This window comes from Chrysoperla carnea, chromosome 1 (genome assembly GCF_905475395.1).
Source record: "Chrysoperla carnea chromosome 1, inChrCarn1.1, whole genome shotgun sequence".
Taxonomy (NCBI): domain Eukaryota; kingdom Metazoa; phylum Arthropoda; class Insecta; order Neuroptera; family Chrysopidae; genus Chrysoperla; species Chrysoperla carnea.
Window position 1 is genome coordinate 34,379,321 of NC_058337.1, and position 27,915 is coordinate 34,407,235.

Here is a 27,915-nt window from a genome sequence, read left to right on the forward strand (position 1 = left end):
AATTCCATTATCAGTACAAAAGCAATAGCTATATAGCTATTTAAAGAAAATGACGAAAAACGACAAATTCTTATGAAAACTTTATTATAAAATCGTTTTAAACTTTAGATACAAAAGATTGGTTTATTCTTGAATTCGGAATTTAAAGGAGATGCAATGGCGATAAACTTTTCCAGGATACAAAATTGAATTCGGAAAAGATGGCTAAAACAAAGATTTTTCTTGTTAAAAATTTATACACACATTTATAATATCCTTTCTATACTTACAATGTTCATAGCATTTGGAAAGTTTTGTGGTTCCAAACAAAATGAACTATGTTTTACATATGGTCCATGATGTTTGCCCAGTAAATCCAAATCGCAAATATCTTCATCTGCAGGTTGTAATCCATTGGCGGTATAAAACTGAAGTCCAGGTTGGTCACTATATACTTCCATAACACGACCAGAAGGAGGATGACACACAGATGCCATAAATTTTGTTACGCATTCGTTACATTTTGCTGGATCATATCTACAAAATTAAGATATATTTCGTAACTTTTCATAATTTCGGACGAGGACCTTCGAAAATTTAGACAATATGTATAGTGATAAATTAAAACGCTGTGCATGAAGAAGCCTCTTGCGAGGGCGCCTATTAAATTAGTGTGTGAAAGAAAGCGCTTGGATGAAGTAAGCGTCTCACAAATGTGGCGGAGACGCTTAAAAAAGTCGCACTCCCTTTAAAACGGTGGGGCTACAACTACAGAGTAGCGCAAGCTTTCTATCGATAAAAAATTATTTATAGACCATCTACCAAAGAACAACGAAAGACTGAACTAAATTTATCACAAGTTTATATTTTCCGTTTTTCAGTTAGTTTCTAATTATCTAAATTTCTCAATTACTATACTAACCAATTTGTAATTTTTTTAAATAACATTTTGTAATATTATCAGTAAAAATTTTTGTAAAATGCATACCCTCGAATTACATAATTATGATCAAAACCATCGTTTAATCTTTTCATTGCACAACCAATCGATGTTGGAACTTGTAAATCCAGAGGTGTATTACTAATATCCTTAATACAGCCGTTAGGGATATTTTCTTCATCTGTTTCTGTGATTTGATTTGAATTAATTGAAATGCGATGTTTCTTCATTTCTTCAGGTCCTTGATCCTGTAAAAATGTTTAAATTAGGGATGAAAACGTTTATAGTAAACTATTTATTTAATTTGCATTATTACTCTCGACGAATTACTTACATGGCCAGCTAAATTGAAATATGTATGATTAGTCATGTTTACGGGTGTTGGGCATGTTGACACTGCTGACATGTCAATAATAAACTCATTATTATCCAGCAATTCCATTTGAACGGTAGCTAACAAATTTCCAGGAAATCCTTCCTCACCGTGCTTTGATAAATAAGTCAAAATTAATCGAGATCCTTCCATGTGCGATTTCCATATAACCTACATACAACAAAATTGTAAGTTATCTCATTGACGCAATCTATTCGAACTCCTTCCACTAAGGTTTATTTATTGTCCGTGGGACAGCATCCTTTTTGATAAATGATTGATACATACTTGAAACTTCGGAAGAGACTTCCTTTTGGCGATGCTACCAAAGTTTTTATGACTTTTTTCGAAAGTGCTGCGTTTTTAAATGAGCATGATGATACGCCGAATGTAAAGCCGAATTCTTGAACAATACATACTTATAGTTTTAACGCATTTACAAGATAATTTAATAAGAAATTCGAATATTTAGTCCGACAAAAGTACTGCATCGATGAGCTTGTTTACCACCTCGGATATGCCGTATTTAATTGTATTTTGTAATTATTAATGTTATCAAGTTGTCTTAGTGTCTGGCAAATTCTCTACTGCTTTTTTTCAGACCGATAGATAGCTTAAATATGACATTATCATGCTCATTTGAAAACGCAGCACTTACGAAAAGTCTTAGAAAGAAAGTTTGGTAAACTTGCCAAAAGGAAGCCACTCGCGAAGTTTCAAATATGTATTGATTATCAAGATGCTGTCCCGTGGACTCTTACGTTTTGTATCTCTAAAGCCTGAGTTTTGAAAAAGAAATCTCGAAAAATCGTGCAAAAAAGGTATTCTATATTTACAAACAAAGCACAAAAAAATAACTTGTAAATTTTTTTTTTTTTTAACTTTATTTTTTCGAGGCTTTACTATAAGGTTTTCATGTATTATTGTCTCCTGATTTGGAATTTCGTGAGTGCAAAAATCCATATACAAAAAATGCATTCCAAATTTTTAACAAAAACCAAGGAACTTTCTTTAGTCAATCAAATTTTTCTAGATTTATAACTTATTTTAGGGTTTTGGTTAATGCAATTTCTTTGTTTATATTATTTCCTCGAAATTCATACTCGGGTTAAAATAATATTTAGTGAATAAGTGAGCCTCAATTGATTTTGAAGAAAATTCAATTTGGGGAAAGCTCAGTCATTAGATTTCTGCATGTACATGAGTGTTTATAAACTCACATGCTGTTTATTAAAAAATCGATTAAGAATTAAAGCAAACTAACCTTATTAAACCCTACAAAGCCGCCGTGAAGAGTGTAATTATTAACATTTCGTGACACATTATACGTTTCACCGTCTATTTGAAATCTTCCATTCTTGATCCGATTCGTAACTCGACCAATAGTGGCCCCATGGTATGGATTATCTTTATGCTGATATCCTAGAGAAATGAAAATTGATATAAAATCAATAACAATAGTATTTAAAAATATGTAAGCTTTTAACAAGCAGATTAAAAATTTACTTAGTAAAAAGTCTAATTATTCATCAATATAATAACCCTAAATTCCATATATTTCAAACAATCGAATCTTAAAAAGTCCATAATTTTAGCCTTTGATTTTGATTTCGATAGTGATAAAGTAATTTACAGGTTTTCTTTTATTTAGAAATGAAACCGCAGTCAATTTATATTTAAATATGCATACGTTTGAGGGAAAGTACCGATCATTTCAAAATAAATTCATTCAAGACTTAAAATTTTTACCATTTTTGTCGTTTTCAATCAAAATTTTTCTAGACAGAAAAGGTTCAAAATTTTCATGGTAACAATATACAGGATACTTTTTTAAGTTGACACATGCTTGAAACTCGAAAAATAATTTTTATCGGTAAAAATGCTTCAATTGAAAAATGTTGGGTGAGTAGGTTTGCCCTAGGTTTTCAAGCTCAATGCAAAGCTCACTCTAGTCCATAACTGGTAATATACTTAGAAAAAAAATTGATTAAAAAAGTAACATTTTTTGTTCGAAACATTTTTAGTCAAAAACGGACTGAAAAATTTTATCGAATTTTTTTTTTTTTTTTTTTTTTCGTACCAAATTTGTTATTTCTTATAATTGTTTCTACAAAATCTAGGCACTCTTCGAAAAAATCCAATAAATCCAAGAAAAGTGATTTTTTTCTTTGAATCATTGGTGTTCAAACTGAATGAACAAACGCACAAAAAGCTAGGTTTTTGCTATCAATTACTGTCTAAACTATTCGATTCACAAAAAAATGTTTCAAACAAAAAATGTTTGAACAACTATCTAATTTAAAGGGTTCATCTAATATTTTTCAGTGTTGAATCAGAGTGTGGTTTTAATTGAACCTGAAAACTTCGAATTCCACGAATTCGATGTCGGTTAGTCATTGAAACTATCATTTTTCGTTTAAAGAATTTTCCTCGATCAAATTTATTTATCAAGTTTCAAGCATATGTCAACTGAATAAAGAGTATGGTACAAATATACAGAATGTTCGATTTACATCTATGTATATAAATATCACGAATACGACAGAATACATGCGTTAAACAATACATCTAAGTAAGAGCTATTATATATATACACGAGTTGAAGCTTCGATATGCGTTGAGAGTTTCTTAGTTGAATAGATGAACTACAGCAGATAAGCCACGATACAAGTCACTTTTGCAATTTCATATAACACCTATAATACCTCTTATACTTAGATGCATTGCTTAAAGCATATACTCTGTCATACTCGTGACATTTATATGCCTAGATGTAAATCGAACATTCTGTATATTGAATACTACTCAACAAAGGCCACAGACCACTCGTTCCCTCGATCGTCAGCTTATTTGTATTTTGTGAGAAGCAAAAAAACCAAAGTAATTGTTAATTACCTGCTAAACTTTCGAATCCTTGAACAATGTCAACTAAATTGTTATGTTTATCAGGTACTAATATTTTTGTAATTGTTGCTCCATAATTAATCGCCTCAACCGAAACATTATGATTATTTTGCCATGTAAATTTTTGAATTTGATGTTTTATATTACTATGCTCGGGATCCTTGATACAGCCATATAGACCTATAAATAAGTTTTTTTTTATCAATTCAGAAAAAAATAACTCACTTATGCCGGTTTTCCATTAAACGGACAGTTGAGTTTTTGTTGAAAAACAAAAACAAAACTGAAAATGCAATGGTCATTACATTGCCAGTCTTGAAAAAGTTTTTTTTTTCGACACGAGTTTCTGTTTGTTTTTGTATGTTCGTTTAGTGGAAAGCCAACATTCTAAATTTACCTGGTGTTAAAGATACACCCGAAAAGATGTTGCATAAATTTGGCATAGCAGCAGCACTCATTTGCCTCCTCTCTGTAAAATGAAAATTAATTTTTAATTTTGAAAACTTGATAAAAATATGAATTATGTTTGTTACGTGTTTCGGGCTTTGAACTTGTGTTCCATATTGTAAATTTGGCCAAGACTTTGGGCGATGACAATAAAAGGGAGATTCGTTCTCCTACAAAAATGGTGTGCCGTACGCACGAGATCATGTTACAAAAAATTTGGTACGTGTTGAACAAAAATCAAAAGGTTAAAATGAAAAGGATTTCAAAAATCCCCCTGATAATGATAATTATGATTCTATTTATGCAAAAACATGTTTTGTAAATGCCAAATTAATTATTTAAAAACAAAATCTTTCATGTTTGATAAAAACCTTGGATACACAAATAAAAATAATAGTCATATTTTATTCTTTTATTTTCGAAACTACAAGAGAAGAGAGACCTAAAATTAAAGCTTTCTCATATTTTAAGACAGGAGGTGTAAGTATATTTTTTCGTTCTAAGGTAAATTATCCAAAAATATCTCTTGGTAGGTTTGAAATTGTCGCAAAAAAAAAAAAAATTATTTTTGCTGTTTGCGAGCAAGAAGACTCGAAGTTTACTCTGTGATTGTGTGTTCATTCATTGATCTACAGGTTGGTCATGCCTTTAATGGAGTCGAGTTAGCAGAGGTCTGCGGGTTTTTTACCTTTGCGTTAACTCTGTGATTGTGTTCATTCACTGATCTACGGATTGGCCATGCCTTTAATGGGGTCGAGTAAGCACGGGTTCTTATTACTCGATTACTTTTGCAGACGATATATTCCTCTCACACTGCAGGATCGGGACGAGTTTGTACATGCGTTACTTCATGGTCAATAGTATTCGTGAAGGCACGATTCCGGCACATACGCATAAAGTACAAAGTACTTTTGCTCTGCCTCGCTTGTTTTCGCCGATCCCTCTCATAGAGGATCATAAGGCGGTGGCAATATAGGAGTATTACATAAATAGGCATTAGATACTTTGGGATAGTCTTCAATTATTTCTTCAAAAAAAAAAAGGGGATTACTGGATGATCAAACTCTTTCCCTTCGTTGCGTTGCCTATGTCGCTCAAATGTAAATAATAATATTGAAACCCGCTGGCATTTAATGTCATTGGTAAATATAAATTACTATATGTACTTTTCTACAAAACTCGAATTTTTTTTTACTGTACGCATTGCAATACTTAGATTATACTTATAATCTGTGATACTATTAATTCAAATTTAAAACGTTCGCCACACCCGGAAAACTTTTTTCTAAATCCGCTTCTGGCTGAATATGTATATAAATTAATTAATAAGATTAACATTATACCGAATTTAAAAACAAAAAATTAACTTACAATTTGTTTAAACAAACACACAAAAACTTCTCTTATCACAGAGAATGAAAACTAATATTTATTAGGTATTTACTTATTATTTGTTTTTAATTTATTTTGTATGTTGAACTTGAATGTTTGCTATTTATGTTTAACTTCAAACTGATTCAGTATCACAACACAATGAGTATTTATAAATAAACAGTTTTCTAAATATGTTTATGAAGAAGGAGTTATGAGTTAAATGATTAGTAGATAGTACATAGATAAGAATTATTTAATCGTGTACAACATTATTTTTAACAAACTATTAATGAAACAAATTTAAAAATGAATTATCTTCAATGAACTCATTATTGTTTACTGCATTCAAAATTATAGGTATAGTCAGGTCCGTCGGAAGGTGTATTAACACTGCGGGGAAGTGGATTTTGCTCAGTATTTGAGATGTTTAAAATTGTTCAAGTTTTTCCATAGTATTTCGACTCGTTAGTTATTTATTTTAAGGATGAATTGTTTATAAATTGTTTATTATAATTTTCTTTTTTCTATATACAGTGTGTCGCATTTAAGATGAAGCCACCCCCACACTTTCGCCATTTATAGGAATATCGATTTGAAAATTCGCACAGTAATATAGGGGGGTGGGTTACATTTTTTAAGATAGTTAACAGAAACCTGAGCCTTACTCAGCCTACTACAAATTGAGAAATAGGGCCAATTCTTAAAGTTTTGCCTAGCGCTAGAGATGATTAGATATATCGAAAAAAAATTATTAGAAAATGTTGCTTAGAATATTTTTTTATGTCCATACTTATACCGATTTTCATGACAAAATCCGCATTTTTAATTTTTCAATATTTTGGTATTTACTTAAAATTATTACAAGTTTATTTTTTAATTTTATAACTATGGAATGTAAAAACTGGACAAATTGATAATTTAATAGTGTTATGTATTCAAATATTTCAATAAACTTGTAATAATTTTGAGTGCAGACCAAAATAATGAAAAAATTATAAATCCGAATTTTGTCATGAAAATCGGTATATGGGCATAAAAAAATATTCTAAGCAACTTTTACTAATAATTTTTTTCGATATCTCTAACCATCTCCGGCGCTAGGCAAAATTTTAAGAATTTGCCCTATTTGTTAATTTGCAGTAGGCTAAGTTTAAGGTTCAGGTTTCGGTTAAATATCTTAAAAAATGTGGCCTATCCCCGTATATGACTGTGCAAATTTTCAAATCGATATTCCTATAAATGACGAAAGTGTGAGGGTGTCTAATTATAAATGCGACACACTGTATAAAAATGTTATGTTCGTTTGTGGACTCCTCCGCCCATTCGAAGTGTGGCGGGGTACAACTTTTTATAAGCACATAAATTTTAATTTTTGCTTTTAAAAAAGATTTTACTACATTTTCTTTTTAAACAAAAATCCCATCTCTATTATCCTTTTTTCGTAAAGTTGACCGTTTTCGAGTGATAAACAGTTTGATACCTATTTCACATTTCCATTGACATCAAATACATAATTGTTTCGCGACTCATGACTCTATGATGTATTTAATAATAATCCATTGAAGTAAACTTCAATAGAAAACGAAGAACGAAAAAAAACGAATGAAAAAATTTCACAGTAGCCGGGTATCAAACTCGAAATATCCGGCCGGCCTAAATGTTTAGCCTCTAAGCCACTGCTCTTAGTGAGTTATAGTTCGTTTGTCTGTGTCATACATTTACACCTTAATATCAATCAATACATAGTATAAAACAAAGTCGCTTTTCCGTCTGTCTGTCCCTACTCCCTATTTATGCTTAGATCTTTAAAACTACGCAATGGATTTTGATGCGTTTCTTGACGGCATATGAAGTGAAGGTTATAACACAATAATCTTTGTATTTAAAATTGAAGTTTCCCAGCGAAGTGCGTAGTTCACAGCTAGTTTAGTTAATATTTGTAAGAATCAGGATCACTCTATATTACAAATGTATAGGTAATTTAATAAAACGTGTCAAAATAATGTAATTTTATCTGCAAAACATAAATATTATTTTTATTACATTTTTCAAATTTTGGCCTTGAGATTGAAAATATTTTCAAAGTAGTTATAGCTAATTTCATGCATAATTTCATTAAAAGTCTCGCTAATTCAATTTGCAAAAACATTCTGGAACCATCCGATAAAAGTCACGAACCCTAATGCACACATTTTATGAGACAGTGGAATTTAAGGTAGTACGAGCGCTAAGGCAAGTTTAGACTTGTGGTTGAAATTATTTAAATTTTGGCCTTGAGATTGAAAATATTTTAAGTAGTTATAGCTAATTTCATGCATAATTTCATTAATAGAATATATGTATATGTTTTTAATTTCTTAAAAGTCTCGCTAATTCAATTTGCAAAAACATTCTGGAACCATCCGATAAAAGTCACGAACCCTAATGCACACTTTTTATGAGACAGTGGAATTTAAGGTAGTACGAGCGCTAAGGCAAGTTTAGACTTGTGGTTGAAATTATTTGTACCTTATTTTCAACTTTATAACTTCGTGTTTTCCCATAAGACCAATGTTAAATATGCCTACTTGTGAAGTCATTTATTTATTTGAATAACCAGGCAAACCTCCCCCTATCCTTAAAAATTTTCATCATTGATTTAGAAAAAATTCATATAAATAAAAAATCAAGCCATTTATCCAAAATTGTTCTGTTGCTCGTACACTTTAATATTGAACACGTTTAACACTAGATAATTGTTAGAAGAAAACGATCTACGGCTCCTAAAACTGTACAAAGTAGTGATACAAACAAAGGCTTGTATAAATTTTTCATACCATGTATATATATGAAATATATCAAGGTATACTAAGTTTAGTCCCAAGTTTGTAACGCTTTAAAATACTGATGCTACAAACAAAATCATGGTATAGGTGTTCATGTTATCACCTAATTAGCCCATTTCCGTCTGTCTGTCGTCTGTCCGTCTGTCATCACGATAGCTCAAAAACGAAAAAAGATATCAAGCTGAAAATTTTATAGGGTTCTTAGGACATAACAAGTGAGGTCGAGTTCGAAAATGAGCAACATAAGTCAATTGGGTCTTGGGTCCGTAAGACCTATCTTACAAAACTGTTAGAGATAGAACAAAAATTTAAGTGTAAAAAATATTTTTTCTAAAAAAATAAACAACTTTTGTTTGAAACCTTTTTTTGTAAGCATCACTGTTTACCCACGAGGGAGCAAATTAGGTGCAAATTATATAGTATGAAATATATATGAATATCAGTCATAAGTGTATGACAAATATGTGTGGCTATCTAAGAGTGGCCATCTTTCGTTACTTACATGAAATAAAAACGATTGCTTAATCAACACTGTCTATGCATGGTATTTCAACAATTAACTCAGGCAATTGTTTGTTTTCACTATTTATTAATTGTAGTTTGTTTTCACAGTTTATTTAAAGTGAATTATTTTTCAAAAAAATAGTTGGAATGTCAAAACAACTTTTCTCCATTATTTATCTGCGTCGAGTAAAAAAAAGGAATAAATTTTTTAATTTTTTTTTTAAATATTGAGAACTTGAGTGTTACGGATCTGTATTATGTATAAGAAATTACACATGAATTAGTATCATTGTAGACAAATTTTTATTAAAAAAATTAAATAAAAAGTCATTGCATACTCAATTCAAAAGAATTTACTTATTCGTTTACGCCATTCTAACCCAAACTAATATGTTGTTACTAATTACATTTTACTTAACAATTGTATATAAGCTGATATAATGTAAATAATCTTAATTTTTATAACAAATTCAATTAATTATGAGAGACCTTTATACAACAATTTTGATATACCTATGGCAATGTGAACCGTTAAAATTAAAAAAGAAATTTTGGCCAAGGTTTGTTTAATACAGGTATACAATAGTGAATCAAGTATACAAGTATACAATAGATCATTTAGTATCAAATTTACAAAGGATATTAATTAGCTTTAGCTAGATTATGAAATAAACTATAATTACCATAAAAATTAGGAAGTTAACAGTTCCTAAACTACTTATATTCTACTAAAATATACTGAATTTATTATTTTTTTCAATTTGCTATGAGTAATTAAATGCAAAAACAAAGAAGTGTGAATGATTTAATAGAAATGAAATTTTAACAGGTATAGAGCCCAGTGTGCATTGGTTACCCATTTTACCGTTATCAAAGCCGCGTCTTCAACCGTAACATGAAAATTCCGAAGTTTTAAACTCCTACATTACGAGACAAACGGTAAAAATTCAATTTTCCAAATGCCACAACTCAAAAACACGAATATTTTCGGGTACGGAGCCCTAAAAATCAGTTAACCTCCGAAACTCTAATTCAATTATTTATTTAATTTAATTTATGAATAATTGAATAATTATTCATATAATTTAAATATTTAATCATTTTTGCTTTTAATATTGTTATACCTACAGATCGTAACAAATAAAACTTATTTTAAAAAAAGTTGCGGACTTATTTAGACACTTCGATATGATTTAGCTCTTGTTATAAATAAATAATTTTTGTGTAGTTTTCGTATAAAATTTAAAATTTTGAAGGTGTTGAAAAAATCCACTAAAACTGTTGAAAAGATGGGGGAATTGTCACCTCAAAGTTCCGTTAAGCCGAGAGATAAACCAGATCATCGGGAAATAGTGAAATTAATCTAATTATACCACCGAATTGTATTACTGTACGATATATTTGATGTTTTGTGTGCTCAGTTTTACCATAATTAAATATATTTAAATAAATATGTTGAATTTATCTGAACATGAAAAAAGTAATCAAGAAATATATTTTTTACTTAAATCTAAAGAATTTATGTTAATATCAGGAGTCGGGAGAGACTAAACGATTTCGGGAGTCTCCCGATCAAATCTGGAGAAGTGGCAACCCTAGGGAAGCTTAAGGTGTGATAGATGTGTAGGGTCAGCTAAAATGCACGATGGTTAATCATCATATATATAAAAACTATAGAGCTGCAAAGTCGTCGCCAAACGGTTGATCGCAGTAAAGAGAGTCAGATAAAGTAGGCGCGTATAGCTGCAAAAAAACAGGTATGTAATTGCAGACAAAGTACCTGCCTTCGTCTATCTTATACGCCTACAATTTCTATCTCCTTGTACCTCTCTCACTGCGGTCAACAAATCAATTATTGCGTTTCCTATGTCTCTACAGGTCTGTAGTTGTATCTCTATGTTAATCACTCTCAATTTGGCCTTTCGAAACAGCCAAGACTCAAAAATCGAAGAACTTTTGACCTGGTAATAGATTTACACATCCACTACCACTTCAACCCATTTGACTCTTAAGACTGGTCTGTCTATATTTTTCGGGTCCAAGTAGCAAACCAGTACATGTAAGAAGTCGGAAATTTTCCGTATAATTCAATGCATTGTTTTTTACACTTTTATAGTAGGAGCTATCACATTGAAAATCGCGGCCAAAGTTGGTCAAAGTTTTTTTAGTTTTTTTTTTTTTTTTTTTTTTGTTTGAAACGCCCGTATCACTTAAAAAATATATTTTTAAACGGCAATTGAAAATTTAGTCCTTAATATGCCAGTGAAAGTTTAAAACTTACCTTGGCAGCCATAGCGGCTTTTTTAGCTGCTGCAGCAGCTGCTTTCCTTTTCCGTTCTAATTCAACTTGTATGACTTCTTGTCGCTTCAAATCTTTTTGTCCATATGGTGTTTTCTGTAAAAATACTGTATATGGTTCAAATTCAGTATCTGATACGCGCTCACCACCGCTTGATATAATTTTAAAATAAAAATCTTCTGGTGTAATTGGCTTAAAATATAATTCACATAATCGTGTCGGTGTTAACAATGATTCTACACACTCTTTTAGGTATGGTAATTCAAAATATTTTGTGCGCTTTGCAAGTGATGAAAAATCAAATTCCCTATAAACAATTATTATATCTTAGTGTATTAAGTATATATATGCAATTAAGATAATTAAACAGTTTTCAATATTGTTGCCTGCAACTGGGAAGTTTTTCCGGTGAGCAAAATCCCATATAAAGCCTCAGTGGAGTATTTATATCAAATTTCTGGTCAACAGTCAGAAAACTTAACTCTTTTGTTTTGTATTGAAATTGTTTTTTGGTGTAGTCAGAAAACCACTTCATCAAAAAACAGGCTAATTGAGTTACCGTAAACTCCCCCCCATTGTTTTGTTGCTGCTCTCGATTTACCATGTTATTCAATTTATATTTATTCTATTTGTTAGTGCGATTAAGTAAAGATTTATATTGGATGTTGAAGACGAAGGTTTGTGCTTTATTTACTATTGTTTATAAATAAAATTATAATTTTAATGTCTCTATTAATATAATTATATATATAATTCAATTTTTGTGATTCATATTTGTTGTTTTGTCGGACAAAATTTTTTGTAACAAGGCAAACTTTAAGTATTCTATAATATGTTTATGAGAAAAAATCTAGCGCGAACTTGCCCCTTTTCTTTTAAAACTAAGATAAGGGTAGGTTAAGATAGCTTAAGGAAAAAGTCAAAAAAATGAGCAAGCAGTTTCCCTGTGAAACTTTGCAACTTTCAATTCCAGAATCACGTTACGTGGAAACAAAAGCAAGCTTAGATAAGATAAAAGTAGCCCAGAAGCAAAAGAAAAATATTTGAAGAAGAAACTGAATGAATTGGGTTTGAAGACGAATAAGGCCACAAAATTTTCTTAAATTATTGCCTAATAAAAGGTACTTTTGCATCTAATCTATCTTTTTAATCAATTTTGAGCAAATCCCGCCATTATATTTTGATATAAATACTTTTTCATTATATTTTGATATAAATACCAGAAATTTAAAATAAAGACTTTTGGCCTAAGAAGCTGCAAAATTTCATGAAAACATCAGTAAATATTTAAAGGCATATATAACTAACCAGTTAAATGTATGGGCAGTCCTGATCAAGGGCGGATCTGAATACGCTTGTGATCGTAGAGTCAATTTTAATACGTAAATGAGGCTGATCTCAGATCTGTAACTAGTCACTACTCTTTGAACCATTTAAAGTTGTTCAAGAAAAAAGCCTTTTAAAGGGCAGTTTTATGACATCAATCATTAGATTTTATAATAACATGCTTAGTTGAAAAACATAAGCAATTTCGCTTCGTTGGGGCAGCTCCTGCAACACTCTTGGTGAATTTCTAAGTTCAAAGCAGGGGCATAGAAACTTTTTATTGATACCACATACAACTGCGCGCGTGGAATTGAGTGAGACTCTCAAGATTTGAGTATGTGGAGACTTTTTCAGAATAACAAATTGTCCTGTCCTAATATTCTAAAAACTTTATAGCTTAATTGGTAGGGCGCTTGACATTAATCCAAGAAGTCCTGGTTCGGGGGATTTTTTTTTAATTCGCTTTAATTAAGATTACTAGACAAGATATTTGTCAATTTAGTTTACGCTGTATGTATCATATTAAAAACATCAATTATAATCGAGACACCATGATGTAAATAAATATCGTATACATGATTAAAGTAAAACAATAACAACAAGTAATTCTAAAAACTTTATCAAAATACATGTCCCATTTATACAGGAAAAAATATTTATGCATACCGTGAAATTCCATGAACTTTTAACAAAGTATCCTTCCAAAATTCCAAACAGCTACCATAATCTAATCGTGGTACCAAAATTACTTTTGTGTAAAATTTTAAAATTTTTTTTACTTGTGCCGTCCATGGTTTATTACTTGTTGATATAAACATTATCAAATCTTTCGCACCAATTACCTTTTGTAATTGTGGTAAATATTTTGATATTGCTTTGGGACTATCTGGTTTTTCTTCTTTTGGTACAGATTTATAAAATGGTTTTTCAGCACCATCGAAAAAGAATACTGTGGGTTGTACTGCCTTCGATACTTTCACAACTAAGCGAATTAATTTTTTCATTTTTTTCCCACTATAATGTTGGTTAATATTTGTAGGAGTTAAATCAAATAAAACCGAACCTAAAACAAGTGAAAACAAACAATTGACTGAGTTAATTGTTGAAATACCATCTATAGACAGTGTTGATTACTCTAGCACATTACACATATACCCTATATATGTCACAAATACATAACTGATAATCCTGTATTAATACATACTATAAAATTTGCATCTATTGTGTGCCCTCGTGAGTAAACAGTGACGTTTACAAAAAAATGTTTCAAACAAAAGTTGTTTATTTTTTGATAAGGAACATTTCTTACATAAAACTTTTGTTCTATCTCTAACGGTTTACAAGATGGGTTCTACGGACCAAAACCCAATTTATCTATGTTGCTCATTTACGAACTCGACCTCACTTTTTACGTCCTGAGTGCGCTGTAAAAATGTCAGTTTGTTATCTTTGTTCGTTTTTGAGTTATCGTGTTCACGGATGGACGGTCGGACGGACGGATAACCGAAAATGGACTAATTAGATGATTCTATGAACACCTATACCAAAGTTTTGTTCATAGCATCAATATTTTTAAGCGTCACAAACTTGGGACTAAACTATGCATATTTCATATATACATGGTATAAATATGATTTATATAATATTTATGCGGTTTTTCATTCCCATTCTTGCCAAAAAATGATAATATAATCGTTTTCTTAAGTCAGGAAATTGGGACACTATGGAATTTTTCCAGACTTATTATTGAAACTATAAAAGATAAAAGTTTTTAGATAGCTTCGGTTTGTTTGTTTATTGATCTCAATTTCATATCAACCTCAGCTTATAATATTATAGAGGTTAATAATTTGGGTTAAAATTTGTTAATAACTTTAAAAAGAAAATTAATGCTTTTGGAGAAAAGTTTTGTGAAACCTTAATGTTTTGAAACGAATGTGAATTTTTAATGCGATTTTTTTGTTTGCGTTTATACGAGAAAAATTAGCCTCCCAAAAATTATTCCCTTAAAAAAGCTATTGCCTTTTGTGGATACGATTTTCCAAATCTATTTGTTTTAAAATGAATTTAAACTAGTTATAAAATTTTTCAAATATAAATTATAGGAAGGGGGCGTACATCGGCGAATAATTTATAAAATGATAATGGAAAGAAAATTTGTGCCATGATTGGTGTTAAGTTAAAGCTCCTTAAAGCATGGTTACAAATATTTTTTATACTACGAAACACTGATTGTGCAGCTTTTACTTGATTAATGTTTTGATAATAAGAGATCTTGGAGAGAAGACAAAATTAAACTTTTTAAACTTATTAATCAAAAATCTTCAAACCTGTTTCATTACATATTGCATGAACTATCATTTTTTTACCACTTTTTCGAGGTCCAATCAACATTACGGCCTTGTGGCGATTAACATCTCGACTACCTAAAAAGGCAATAAAATATTCATTAATTTCAAAGTGACTTTTGGTGTCCCTTATTTAAATGTTTCTGATTCTAAATAACAATGATCAAAAACTTCGGAAGGAGATTTCGGAATTTCGGATTGGCGGAGTTCAGGATTAGCATGACCATAATGTACTTAATGCAATCGTTTCTAACCTAAAGGTAAAACACAACTTGTTTTAACAGCCGCAATGGAATCACGTAAACTTGGCAAGGGCAATTCAAATCTTTGTTGTCTATCGGATGCGCAATAATTCCAATCCGAATAGATATCGTCAAATGAAACTTTTGGGTATCGATATACGATGCCATTATTAATTAATTCTTGAAACATATCTTCCACTGGTCGTTTTTTCTTAACAGGTTTTTCTGAAGTAGCATCTCCTTCAGCCTCCCCTTGGTCTCCATCAGGCGGTGGCCAAATCACCGGTGGAGGAGTTTTTCCCTTTTTTGTTCCTTTGCCTCCTTTTTTTCCTTTTTTTGATTTTGGCACTGGTAATGGTTTGAGGAAGGCATTGATACGATCTTGATTTACTGCTTCGATTAATAGCATATACTCAATTCTAAATATATATAATTATTTTAAAAATTGAATCGACTTCCAAAAAAAAAAAATAATAATAATAAATTTAAGATAAATGCAAATCTATAAGGATAAGCAACTTTTTATAATAATTTTTTTCGATATATCTAAACATCTCTGACGATAAGCAAAATATTAAGAATGGGCCCTGTTTGTCAATTTGTAGTAGGCTGAGTTTAATGTACAGATTTCGGTTAAGTATCTTAAAAAATGCGACCCATCACCTTGTATGATTATGCAAAATTTCAAATGGATATTCCTATAAATAACGAAAATACGAGGATGTCTTCATCTTAAATGCGGCACACTGTATTATAACCTTTATACAAATTTTATAGTGTTAGTGTATCAGAGATTCACATGTATCTAAACAAAAGAGCACTATGGCATTTAATTTTTACCAACCTGTATTTTTGGGATAAAATGCTGCCCAAGTTTTAACACATAGATAATAATTTAATGTGCTTGCTAAATTTTTTATCCGTATATGTAGGTAATAAAATTTAAGAAGTATAAAAGTTTCGGTTTGGACACTTAAATTCCGATTCTGTAAAAATGCTTATTAGATCTAAAGTTATTGAGAAATAAAGGGCCGATATATTTACTAAACATATTTATATACTTTATGTTTTCGATTTCATCAAAAATCAAAGACAATGGGAATTCAGTTATTCATCAAACTTATTATGATTTATTTCGGAATAACTTTGGACCTTATAAAGATTGTTATTGTTAATAATAATATCAATTAAAGTATATTTTTAATAAAAAAAGGCTTGTAGCGTAAAATGCCACAAAAAAAAACTGCCCGGCTCACAGTTCAAAAAGATTAGGAAACAAAAACTATCATTTCATAAAGGAGAAGTGCAATCTAAAAACTTATCACAAGCGCTGTGTATACCTTCGTTACGGCTCTTTCTATTTGAAAATGATCTAACTCCGTGAAATGCAGTTTTATTCACAATAAAAAAATTACCTCATGATTTCATCTATGATTTTACGTAAATTAACATTTAGATTAGCATATTTTTCTTCAGTAACAAATTGATTATAGTTATTTTGCCATGGATTATCTTCAAAATGAATGTTTCCCCAAATACCATCAAATTCTGTAATTTTCTCATGTATACCTTTCATTCCATCTGTCATTTCCCAATTATATAATGGGAACGTATCTGTTTTTCTAGCTTTTTCTAATTCACGCAATTTTTTTCGTAGTTCTTTTGCTTGTCTTGCTGCTTCTTTTCGCTTTCTTTTTGCATCTTGTTGATCCTAAGTACGAAGAATTTCCTTACATATTTATTAATATAATTAAATACAAATTCCCTCACTTTAATTCTTAATTTTGGATCGAGTGCATATTTTTCTTCTAATGCACGTTTTTCAGCTTGCGCTTCTAATTCTTCCTCTATTGTTTTTGTAAAACCTTTAACAATTAAAACAGTTCCACCCTCGGCTACAGTTGGAAAGGCATCAAACCAATTTGTGCGTCTATACCAATCAGTCATCCACTGAATAATTTCGTCGCTTATGTCTTCCATCATTGTGGCTTCCCTTGTAATGAGTACCCTAGTTTCTTCTCTTTCAGCAAATTCTTCTAGTTCTTTGAGTCGTTTTTTTCGTTTTTCGGTCTTTGCATCCTTATCTTCTTGAATTTTATCAAATACTTCAGTTGATTTCCAACTACTTTTTAACATTCCTACGAATAAACGAAACCAAATTATGAGGATAACAATAATACCATTTTGCGGTACAATTCCAACTTTTTACACAAATACCATCAAATGATATCCTTGACTACCTTGCTCTGATTTTCCTTAATGTCTGCCTCTAAAGTCTCAGAATTATTAATTAATACACTTCCTCGCTGAAATAGTTACTGATGATAACCTAGATATTTAGTGCACAAACTAATTCATTCTGCGACCCATTATGCATCAAATTTTCTTGCGACCAAAAAATATTTTATTATTTCGTTATTTTAAAGTTTTCTGCCATTTAATGGAGATAAACCTTTATATTTTTTACTGTCAAATAATTATTTTTAAATTTGGATCGATCCACCAAAATGTTCAAAAACGTTTCTAGATAACTTTTGAATGATAACGAATTATGTAAAACGATTGAACTGGACATGGTATGTGTCTAAACTATAAATTATGACAGTTGAGCAAAGATGGACACTTTATAATACCCGATTGATTCGAAACTTGGAGTAGGCAGACAACTTAGATGGTCGGTACAGGATCTATAACATCTTAGAAAATGCACGGCTCAGGTTTGAACAGAATAGAAAAGAACAGCACTCTTAGAACCCTTTGCCCAGAACTGGGATCATAATATTCAAAGGCGTTAAGAATATTTTCTCCGTGATCATGCTCGCAGGCTTTATTATTAGCAACATTCTACATACATAGGTAGTAGTTTTTACAAGATTTATTACCAATCTTAATTTTCCTTTCAATTTCCTCTTCTGCTAAAAATTTCCGTGTAGAATAACCACGCCAATATCGTTGTATTGTAATCACGTATTGCTCCAATTGGTCTCGTGGTGGTAACGGTTTTGGCCTATACCCTAATATTCGACACTTCCTTATATAAGCTTTGTTATTTGCTAAAATTCTAGCTTGTCTAACCCGTTCACATGTTTGTATTAATTTTACAGCTTCCTGGAAAAACCATTGCTTCTTTAAAAGTGCCGCACGTTCTGGTGTTAAATTTGGATTTTCATATGGTAAATAGTGTTTGGATTCTTCGCTTTTTACTTCCTCGTCATCTTCATATATTAAAAAGTTATCAGGTTCAGCCTGTACTATTTCAGAAGTTACAGACTCTTTATTTTCTTCACTTTTCTCATCTTCTTCACCTTGTTTATCTTCGTCGTCTGGTTCGTCATCAAATTTTTCGTCAGGATCACGCACATATACTGGTAAACCATTCATCATTTTTTCAAATAGTTCTTGCATTTCTGGATCGCGTATATCTCTTTTTAAATGTGCTGGTGTCACAAATTGTATATCATACGGAATTAATCGACGTTCAATCATATAATTATCCAAATAAACAAATTGAGATAAGGCTACTAAGCATAAGGATTCTTTTAGTTCACAAAGCCTGGAATAAATAATGAGCATGAATATTAATTGATTTGTCAGAAAATATACGTTTTTTTATTTTTCACAATTTTTCTTTTAACACCCATAGAAATTATATTTAAAATTATATAAATCACATTGTATCGAGATTAATAACGGAAAATAGATCGCAAGAACTTCCGCTTTTGAAGTAAGACGAGGAATGTACATATTGTGATTCAAAGATATATGGCGTCCCCTAATTTTATTTAGACCTGAAAAATATCTGTCTTTCAATAATTAAAAACTCAAATTTCGATCGAACGAAGAGAATAATCGAATCTTACCACCAGTACTTTTTTGAAGATATTAAAAAACAATTTACTTAATCTAAATTTCATTAAAATTAAAATTCTCCGTAAACTTAAAGTTTACATCCTCCGTAGAAATCTAACATAATTAAGAGGGCTTAACTAATATTGGCTTTTTTTTATCCGATAAAACATTGTCACAATATCTATCAAATTTTTCAAAGGTAGCACAGGTGTACAGGGACACTCCAGGGAATTACGAAAGCGCTGATCTTGATAGACATGAGCCAAGGCTGCCGGACACAAGCATCAATAGGCATCTGGGAGCTTCATTTGCGAACTGCAAGCTGCTCCTGAGTGAAGATATCTTAAAGAGGCCAATCTTAGATGAAGAAATGATCGCACTTATGGTACTATAAGGCAGGTATGATCTGACTACAAACGTAGGCGTTTCGAAGATCTGATATCGCTTCAAAAAGCCTTTATAATCAAAATTGTTGCGGCTATTACAGGGCACTTGCTAGGCGGCAGACACACTGAACGCCTGGGCCTGACAGTGTATCAGTGAGGACTCGCTTGAGCCAGCCTTCCTTTTAACCATCTCTCGACCTTCAGTCCGTTGACGTTAAAGCACTTCTGCTGTTCTTAAACTTCTCCAAATGGTTCATGGAGTAGTGGCCGAAAATAGGCGAACCCTTTTCCGGTTTCAAAACGGACTCTAGTCTAAGTGTGTCCCATCCCTGGACAGTCACTTAATCTAACCTAACCTAACCTACTAAATTTTACTCCGTTTTCAATTATTTAAAAAATTTCAAAATTTAAACTGCTATTGTCTTGTACTTAATTCGTCCTGGTTTGAGCTGAATTTTATTTTGTGTTGTACCTGATTATGAATAAATAAATCACCACATGAATCAGCTTGTATATAATTTTAAGAACTTAAAAAACAAATCACCTAACATTTGCAGCATCAAATATTTTTTGAGCATATTTACGTTGTTGAACTTGTATAATTTCATCAATTATATCGCCCAAATTTTTAACAACTTCTACATATTTTAGATATAAATTTGCAAAAATTGTTGTTAAACGGTCAGTTTCACGCACTTCTTTTTTACTTGCAGCATGTTGTTCGAAAGTAGCTTTATCCTCTTTGAAGAGTTGGTATAATTTGTGATAAGTGACATGCCATAATTTTACACTTTTTTCGTACGACATTTTTATTGAGATCACCCATAAAATTTGTTTTATTGTTTTGATTTACTTAATTTTTTATGTATTTTTTTCTTTTTATAATATTAACTGTCAATTTTGATTGATAAATATTTAGATTCAAAATTTTGATAAAGCGGACAAGTGGGGGTTTCATCTCACACCAAAGATTCCGTAGGATAAAAAAGACTTAGCTACTTATTAAATAAACTGTTTCCTGTGGAAATGTTTATACAGCTTGAATCACGGCATCGCAATCTGGATTGTGGCTGATGGGCGAGACTTTTTTTAGGTATATTACACAATAATACCTTTGAGCTGAATTAAGTATAACTAAAGGAAGCCATAATCACTTTTAAACACGAATTTTGATCAATTTTTTTATATTTATATCCAACCATTGTGGACTAATACTCTTTAATCGCCTCCTCCCCTCCCAAAATTCATACACTGGGTCTGCCACTATCTCTATCTGCAAACGGAATATATAAAACTAATAATTCTTACGCGCTTTAAAATTCTTGCTAAGAATTATAGATTTGAAAAATTGTTAAGAATTTGAGTTACGGATTTCTTTAATATCATTTTATGTATAGGGTTCCCATAATGAGCACATTCACCCAATATACCTTCATGATAAGAGTATCAAATTCTAGGTAGAACAGTCCTTTTTTAAGTTTTTAGTTTTGAAAATTTTTAAATTCATATTAATTAAATTGAAATTTTTATAATTAGAAAAATTATAGAAAATAAAATTTAGTTGAAATTAGAACTGCCAACAACTGTTCGATTTTAGACCGGAGTCTTCGATTTTTCACCGGTTCATTGTGTCTCCGGTCTCCGATTTCTACTGACATTTCATACCACAATGTAGTCACTGTGTAACCATTAACAAAGATTGGTGGAATAAATTATATTTATTCTACAAAAATGTAGCCAAAAAGCATTAAGTAAGTATACTTCTGATTTAGCGTCGTGATTTAGTCAAGTTAACTAATTTCTGTTTTGGAAAAAGGGATTTCGGTAGATTTACAAAGACTTAAAACAATGCATAATCTGTATAACCACCGAGAATCACCCAGTTGAAATACTTAAAATTTATTATAATTTTTCATTACGAATGTTCCAAAATTTTATAGAATCTTCGCGAAAGTTATAAATTTTTTCAGGATGTCATAGAATCTCACAAAAAGTTCGATAATGATTTAGAATATTTCAGACGTTTCTCGACCATCTAGTTGACTTACAGACGGTTCAAAGACAACAAAGATAATTCCATCTCTTAAGTTAAAATTTGTGGGATTTATTTTACAAGCTTTTATTTATAGTAACTAAAATTATTTCACAAGCTTTTATTTAGTTTCACCTGTGCCGTTGTCTGTCTGTAATAAAATCTTGCAAGTCAAATTTGATCCACTTCCGGGTTTCCGATTGAGCTGAAATTTTGCATGCACATTTAGATTGGATGACAATGCATGGTAAGGTTGTGGCGTCTTGATTTTCCCATCGCTTCCACCATATTTGATATATATATATATATATACATTTTTTTTAGTCTTAAATTAAAAATTTTAATAAAAAATACTTTTTAAGGGACAAGCTTTTATTGTACTAAAAAGTATAAAATAATTTTATCTCATACCTCACTATTTGTAAAAGCTTGAGGCGCTTAATATCAAGAATGAATCGAAAAATAATTAAGCATATGTAGTAGATGAGGCGTTCCGATTCATTTTTGATATTTTAAATTAAGCGCCTCAAGGTTTTACAAATAGTCGGGTATGAGTGACTCATAGATAAAATTATTTTCTACTTTTTAGTACAATAAAAGCTTGTCCCTTAAAAAGTATTTTTTTAAATTGTTATTACTTAATAACAATATTTAGTAAAGATGTAAGCATTTTTACGAATTATATTTTACAATTTTTTTTTTTTTTTTTTATTAAAATTGAAATAAAACACATTTTAACAATATAATTATATTTTTATTCTATAATTGAAAAGGCAAATTACATAATATATAGCGCAACACAATACAATAAGTGCAAATAATATATTTATTAATACTAGATCCATTCAAATTATGGAAGGAAATAATGCTGAAAAAAGAAACAAACAAAAATTAATAGTGTATTGTGCAACAAGTTCAACAATTGGACATGAGAGCGAATTTAAAAATACGATCGAAGTGAGTGTTTTTACACTCGAGTGTGGAAGAAGTAGAAGACAATTCCGCACTAGTAAAAAAAATTTTTTTTAACGAATATGCGAGATTATTTCTTTTTTTCTGCGCGATCTTAAATGGTAATTTGAATACCCAATGGAGAATGATCTATCTGTCGTTCGAAAAACAGTACGGTTATTCTGCCTAAGTATCTAGAGAAAATATATTAATTATCTCAAGGAATAAATATTTTTGAGAGATTTAGAACGAACTCCTTTATATCTAGTTTCGTAAAAAGACATTTTTAATAGGTGCTGGCCATAAAACTCGTGTGCAAGTCATACTTGAGTCCGAGAGACCATTGATTTTTATGTTTTTTGCCGTTTAAAAAAGCGCCCGTTTCTGCCTAAAATATGGCTATACCTAAAGAATGCCCATTATTATATTCTAAGCGCAGTTTTTAACTTCAAATATGACAATTTTGGCTAAATGGCTTCATGAATAAGCCATGAGTTTATTAATCATGTTTCTACCCACAAAAATTAACAGTCTGGTGCTATGTGGTGTCGAAGTGTAAATGGATTAAATTTTTTGGATTTTTTAAATCATTCTTAAATAAAAAAAGATATCATATTAATATCTTACACCGTCTTTTTTCAAATTAAAAATTTATAAACCCAATTTGATCAGCAAAATATGTGGAAATTCACAATACGAGTTTGAACTTCATATTTATTTAAGGATGTACAAGCGCCAGGGGAATTTTGGACTGAACGCTTGGTTTTTTTAAATAAGAAGTTGAACTAAATCGAATCAATTCTGAAAATTTTAGGGGAAGGGGGTTGCCCGATTATTTAAATAAATAAATACTTCAAAAGTAGGCATATTTAACAAACGGTAGAAGGATGATATGTTTTCATAGATTTCTACAAAACAAATCGATGGAAATTATAAAAAAAAAAAAACTTTTAAATTAAAGTTAAAACCTTAACAAATTATTGATAAAAAAAAAAAAACCGTTGTGTCCGACTAATTAGGGATGTATGAGCACGGTAGTGGGGACACAAATTTAAAAAAATATATATTTTCAATTTTGATGGCGAACTATGCTCTAACTTAACAATATAAGACGAAAAGTAAGAATAAAATTTTTCGATAGCTGGGCTAATTTTCAAAAAAAAAACGAAAACTGAAAGTTTAATTATTTAGCTTTCAATATTTCGAAAACCAAGTTTAGTATCGAAAAATTTTATTATTATTTTCGTCTACATTCATGAAGTTATAACAAAATTTATCATCAAAATTGAAAATAAGGTACAAATAATTTCAACCATAAGTCTAAACATGCCTTGGCGCTTGTACTACCTTTAGAGAGCATTGATAGTATTTTACAATTGATATAAGTAAAATAAATTTTTGGAAAATCCTGATATAGAATCAAGAATGTTACAATATTATCCTAAAGAATGTTACCTTAAGAAGTAATAAACACTTACCACTGGATCTGCATTATGTAAGCAAACATTGAAGTTGTATGCATGTTCGCATAAATCATCATTATCTGTTGTATGTATTGTATGTAAAGGACAAATTAAAATATATATGTTAATTAATTGTACATAGATAGTAATTAATTATATTATAATAAAAATATACTTACATTCTACATGCATACATTTATCAATAGCAGCTAAAAGAATATCCTTAACACTTGGATGAGCATTTGATATAATAAAATCATAATCAATTTGTCCACTTTCTTTCATCTTAAAAATTACATAATCAATTGGTATTATTTATCAATCAATTAGATTACAAAAATCATTTAATTTTTTATTTTATTTTATTTTTACAATAAATGCAATAGAGTTCTTTATTTCAAACTTAAAATAATTAATTGTACAGAGTGTTTGGTAATTCGATTCAAGTATTTAAGGAGGTTATACAAAGACTTCCCGATTTATACCAATGTTGTAATTTTGTAAATACTTTATAATAATACAAGATTCGCAATCGGGAATATTCGTCAACACAACGCGTGTTTTGTTTTGATCTGTCGAAAACATCATTAATTTCTACTTTATGACCAATGAACCGGTGGTCGAAATGTACGATGTTCAAGTCAGCTCATTTTTAACTATTTCACACTTTTTTAATAGAAATATCATGTATTAGATTAATGTTCGAGAAAGCAAAAAAGATACCAAAAAAATAAAAAATAATAAGTACTTAGTTTCCGCGATTACATTTATTTCTGATTTATTTCAAAAGAAAATATTTTTTACTAGTAATCCAGTCATGTCACAAATTTGAAACAAGAATTTTTTCAATGAATTTTAGTCATGTCATCAATATTTTTAAGCGTTACAAACTTGGGACTAAACTTAGTATACCTTGCATATTACATATATGCATGGTATAAAAATTATTATATAGGATTGTTCACGCTAAACGACGCGGAAGATTATGACTAAACGGCTTGATTTTAACCAAAAAAAATTTCAGAAACAGATGGATATTGATTGTACATTTTAAAATTATTTTCGTAATATACGGGACGCCTAAACACATGAAAAGGTTGGCCCCACTTAAACTACATGGTTTTCGAAATATTCTGTATTTTCTGAAAATGTAGTAGCACTTTTAACAAATAAATTCTCAAAACTTTTATCCGTTTTTCAAACCAAATTTAACTTGGAGTGTATTGTCACAAAATTATGTCTAAAGAAGTTTTAAACGGTAGATAATAACTTGATCAACTTAAATAGAAACCCTAAATTTTGTGTCAAACAGCAAATATAATTTTTTATCAAATATTACCAACTTTCCCATAGCTAATTGTTTACGTTTTCATGGAAAACATACATTTTCAGAATATTTCGTATCGAATACCTAACGTGAATAACCGTGATATGAACAAAAATATGCATTTTTGGGATAAAACACAATTTTTTTAAGTAAAGCCACTTTCTCATAAAATCCTTTTAAAATTATTATGTTCCAAACTTGTAAGAAGTTTGGATCGTTTTTTTTAAGCAATTGATATTTTATTATAGGACGATTACTGTACACATTAAATTATTCATTATTAATAAACAAAAATATTTTTAGAAATTTAAAAGACTTGAAATTAAAATATTTAAAAAAAAAAAAGTTCTTTGAAATCTCATTGCATGGTAGATAAAATACGTAGCTTATTATGTTTCAAGTAAAAATCTTGCGCAACATATGAACAGAAAATTAAGAAACCGCCTTTAATTATTTGTGAAATATTATTAGAACTCAACTATATTAAACATTAATGCTTGAATAAATTTTGTGACAATTATTGTAAAAATAAATCAAACAAAAAATTAGATACTTTAAAACAAAAAAAAAAAAACAAAAAAAAAACTACTTACCCACTTACTTTCCAGCATTAAGCATTTCATGTAACACTAAACAGAATATAAGAAGAATTAAAATTATAAAATAAAAGACCTAGAAATTTCTTTACCTTCATATCAGGTTTATTTGTTTCAATATTATACGACGCAACATCAGCTAAATAAAATAAGAAAATACGAAAAATTAATGAAAATTAAATTTATTAATTATGTATCCTAACAATTTATTTACAAAAAAAAAGTTACAGTCAATGTCGGATCTTGAATCTGGCTCCAAACATTTTAATAAGTGCCTGAGTAATCTTTACTTTATTGACGTTTTTAGCAGGAATTGAACTTAATAAAGGTTCCCACACTTTCCTTATAAAAAATGACTTGAGGTAAAATTTTCTAAAACTGTGAATTCTGATCATCTTAGATCAATCGAATAGATTGAATCGAAAATAGTATACCAGGAACAAAATCCTTAAAAGTCGGGAATTTAGCTCTGGGTGTCAAAGTTATTGTTTTATTATTTAATAAAACATGTCTTCGAGTCTCGAGAACTTATATCTGGCATATAAGGAAATTTAAATCGTTTAGTCTTCCCGGTGCTTCCACATTTTATCATGCATCTTGAATGAAATCAGTATATATTGTTTCGAGAGTTTTCGTAAATACTAATCAAATCGGCATGTGTAAAAATTTTTCCTTGAAAGAAATCGAAATTAGTTACAGAACCCAAAAAATCGCTGAATTAGAAGTTTTTTATGATTTGATCTAATGTTATGGATTAGGTAATTATTTATATTTCATGCATCTACATTCCAAATCCAAAGATTTTTTTCCGTATTTGAACTTTCTCGGATCAAAATAAGTGCTCTCATATACTCACGTATCAATTTGGGGTTCCGTAGCATGGATGTATGTATGTATTTTTATCACATTTTGATTATATTTTTGAAAATAAAAATACTTCTGGATAAGATAAAAAGCTGAAAATTTCTTTAAAATTTTTTTAAATTATTTCGTCAAAGATTGCAAAAGTAAATCGGGAATAGATTTTTCACTGTAAAGAGGGATAGAAAATTGAATTGATCTTTAAAATAAAATAAAAATTAATTGTTTAATAAGATGAACGAGATATGAGCTTTCAAAGTCATTAACATAATTGTTTTAGAACGAAGAATTCCAATTAAAATATCAGGGGAGGGAGGAATAATGTTCATATTAAAATTCAAACATTTTAGTTAGATAAATTAAATAAAGCTTCGGGGTTAGTTTGAACCCCCAAAATCCTTTCTATTTGAAATCAATACAAAATCAAAATGAATTACCATCAGTTTTGGATAACCGTGTTGTGCACATTTCATGTAATGGAGCCACAATTTCTTCCATTAATTCTGCTGGTGGAAACTAAAACCAACAAAATAAATAAATTTAAGAAGGTAATCCAAAAAAGGAATCATTTTTAAACTAAATAAAAAAATACTAACCACATCTCCTGCATTTAAAAAGTTAATAGCACAACTAAAAATTAACACCAAACTTGAACTAAACATTTTTTTTTTTAAATTAAAATATTTATTCTTTCCAAAACAAATTTTACAATCACTATAATATCGAAATTTTCCTTATAAGAATCTCTTTATATATAAGTAATGTAAAATTAAGAATCAGTGAGGAAGTATAATTAAATCTGATGACAAATCATTAACATTTTTAATTATAGTTTTTTTTTTCATACAAATTTCTATAAGTATATGAATTATCTACGATTGTTTTTTCC

The 27,915-nt window shown here is 29.9% G+C and overlaps 3 protein-coding genes across 6 annotated transcripts; all 3 read right to left on the reverse strand.

Annotated features, from left to right (window-relative positions):
• Positions 1-67: 67 nt before the first annotated feature.
• Positions 68-6,170, reverse strand: LOC123305358 (galactose mutarotase-like). Of its 2 annotated transcripts, none has more exons than XM_044887051.1 (8): positions 6,015-6,170; positions 4,594-4,665; positions 4,188-4,376; positions 2,557-2,714; positions 1,254-1,463; positions 968-1,167; positions 270-516; positions 68-204 (listed from the first exon to the last, which is right to left on the reverse strand). In XM_044887051.1, exons 2-8 carry the CDS (start codon positions 4,652-4,654, stop codon positions 124-126), a joined length of 1,146 nt encoding a protein of 381 aa, XP_044742986.1. In that variant the 5' UTR covers positions 4,655-4,665; positions 6,015-6,170; the 3' UTR covers positions 68-123. The 2 variants fall into 2 exon arrangements, with proteins under 2 accessions (XP_044742986.1, XP_044742985.1); XM_044887050.1 differs by lacking the exon at positions 6,015-6,170 and adding an exon at positions 4,730-4,966.
• LOC123300966 (IQ and AAA domain-containing protein 1-like) lies at positions 5,885-20,512 on the reverse strand. The gene is made up of 9 exons (XM_044883696.1): positions 20,493-20,512; positions 18,444-19,114; positions 17,332-17,699; positions 16,977-17,272; positions 15,574-15,980; positions 15,302-15,397; positions 13,638-14,034; positions 11,628-11,952; positions 5,885-5,944 (listed from the first exon to the last, which is right to left on the reverse strand). Exons 1-9 carry the CDS (start codon positions 20,510-20,512, stop codon positions 5,885-5,887), a joined length of 2,640 nt encoding a protein of 879 aa, XP_044739631.1.
• Positions 20,513-22,562: 2,050 nt separating this feature from the next.
• On the reverse strand, positions 22,563-27,735 carry LOC123305375. Of its 3 annotated transcripts, none has more exons than XM_044887074.1 (7): positions 27,623-27,735; positions 27,464-27,542; positions 26,258-26,304; positions 26,163-26,198; positions 24,422-24,527; positions 24,258-24,322; positions 22,563-22,696 (listed from the first exon to the last, which is right to left on the reverse strand). In XM_044887074.1, the coding sequence occupies exons 1-7, from the start codon at positions 27,686-27,688 to the stop codon at positions 22,679-22,681; spliced, it is 417 nt and encodes a 138-aa protein (XP_044743009.1). In that variant the 5' UTR covers positions 27,689-27,735; the 3' UTR covers positions 22,563-22,678. The 3 variants fall into 3 exon arrangements, 2 of the variants coding, with proteins under 2 accessions (XP_044743009.1, XP_044743010.1); XM_044887075.1 differs by having other exon boundaries at positions 27,604-27,697; XR_006536839.1 differs by having other exon boundaries at positions 22,657-22,696; positions 24,258-24,338; positions 24,388-24,527.
• Positions 27,736-27,915: the final 180 nt, after the last annotated feature.

What these genes read in the sequence shown, in the direction of transcription:
- LOC123305358 (XM_044887050.1), bottom strand. Translation starts at nt 4,847, where the DNA reads ATGATCTCGTGCGTACGGCACACCATTTTTGTAGGAGAACGAATCTCC. An exon ending in GGGTGTATCTTTAACACCAG is followed by an intron (nt 4,377 to 4,593) that starts GTAAATTTAGAA and finishes ACTTATTTATAG; the next exon opens with GTCTATATGGCTGTATCAAG. An exon ending in AGGATTCGAAAGTTTAGCAG is followed by an intron (nt 2,715 to 4,187) that starts GTAATTAACAAT and finishes TCATTTCTCTAG; the next exon opens with GATATCAGCATAAAGATAAT.
- LOC123300966 (XM_044883696.1), bottom strand. Translation starts at nt 20,512, where the DNA reads ATGCTGCAAGTAAAAAAGAA. An exon ending in ATGCTGCAAGTAAAAAAGAA is followed by an intron (nt 19,115 to 20,492) that starts GTGCGTGAAACT and finishes TATTTATTCCAG; the next exon opens with GCTTTGTGAACTAAAAGAAT. An exon ending in ATCATAGATGAAATCATGAG is followed by an intron (nt 15,981 to 16,976) that starts GTAATTTTTTTA and finishes ATATATATTTAG; the next exon opens with AATTGAGTATATGCTATTAA.
- LOC123305375 (XM_044887074.1), bottom strand. Translation starts at nt 27,688, where the DNA reads ATGTTTAGTTCAAGTTTGGTGTTAATTTTTAGTTGTGCTATTAACTTT. An exon ending in TTTTAAATGCAGGAGATGTG is followed by an intron (nt 27,543 to 27,622) that starts GTTAGTATTTTT and finishes TGTTGGTTTTAG; the next exon opens with TTTCCACCAGCAGAATTAAT. An exon ending in CAAATAAACCTGATATGAAG is followed by an intron (nt 26,199 to 26,257) that starts GTAAAGAAATTT and finishes TATTCTGTTTAG; the next exon opens with TGTTACATGAAATGCTTAAT.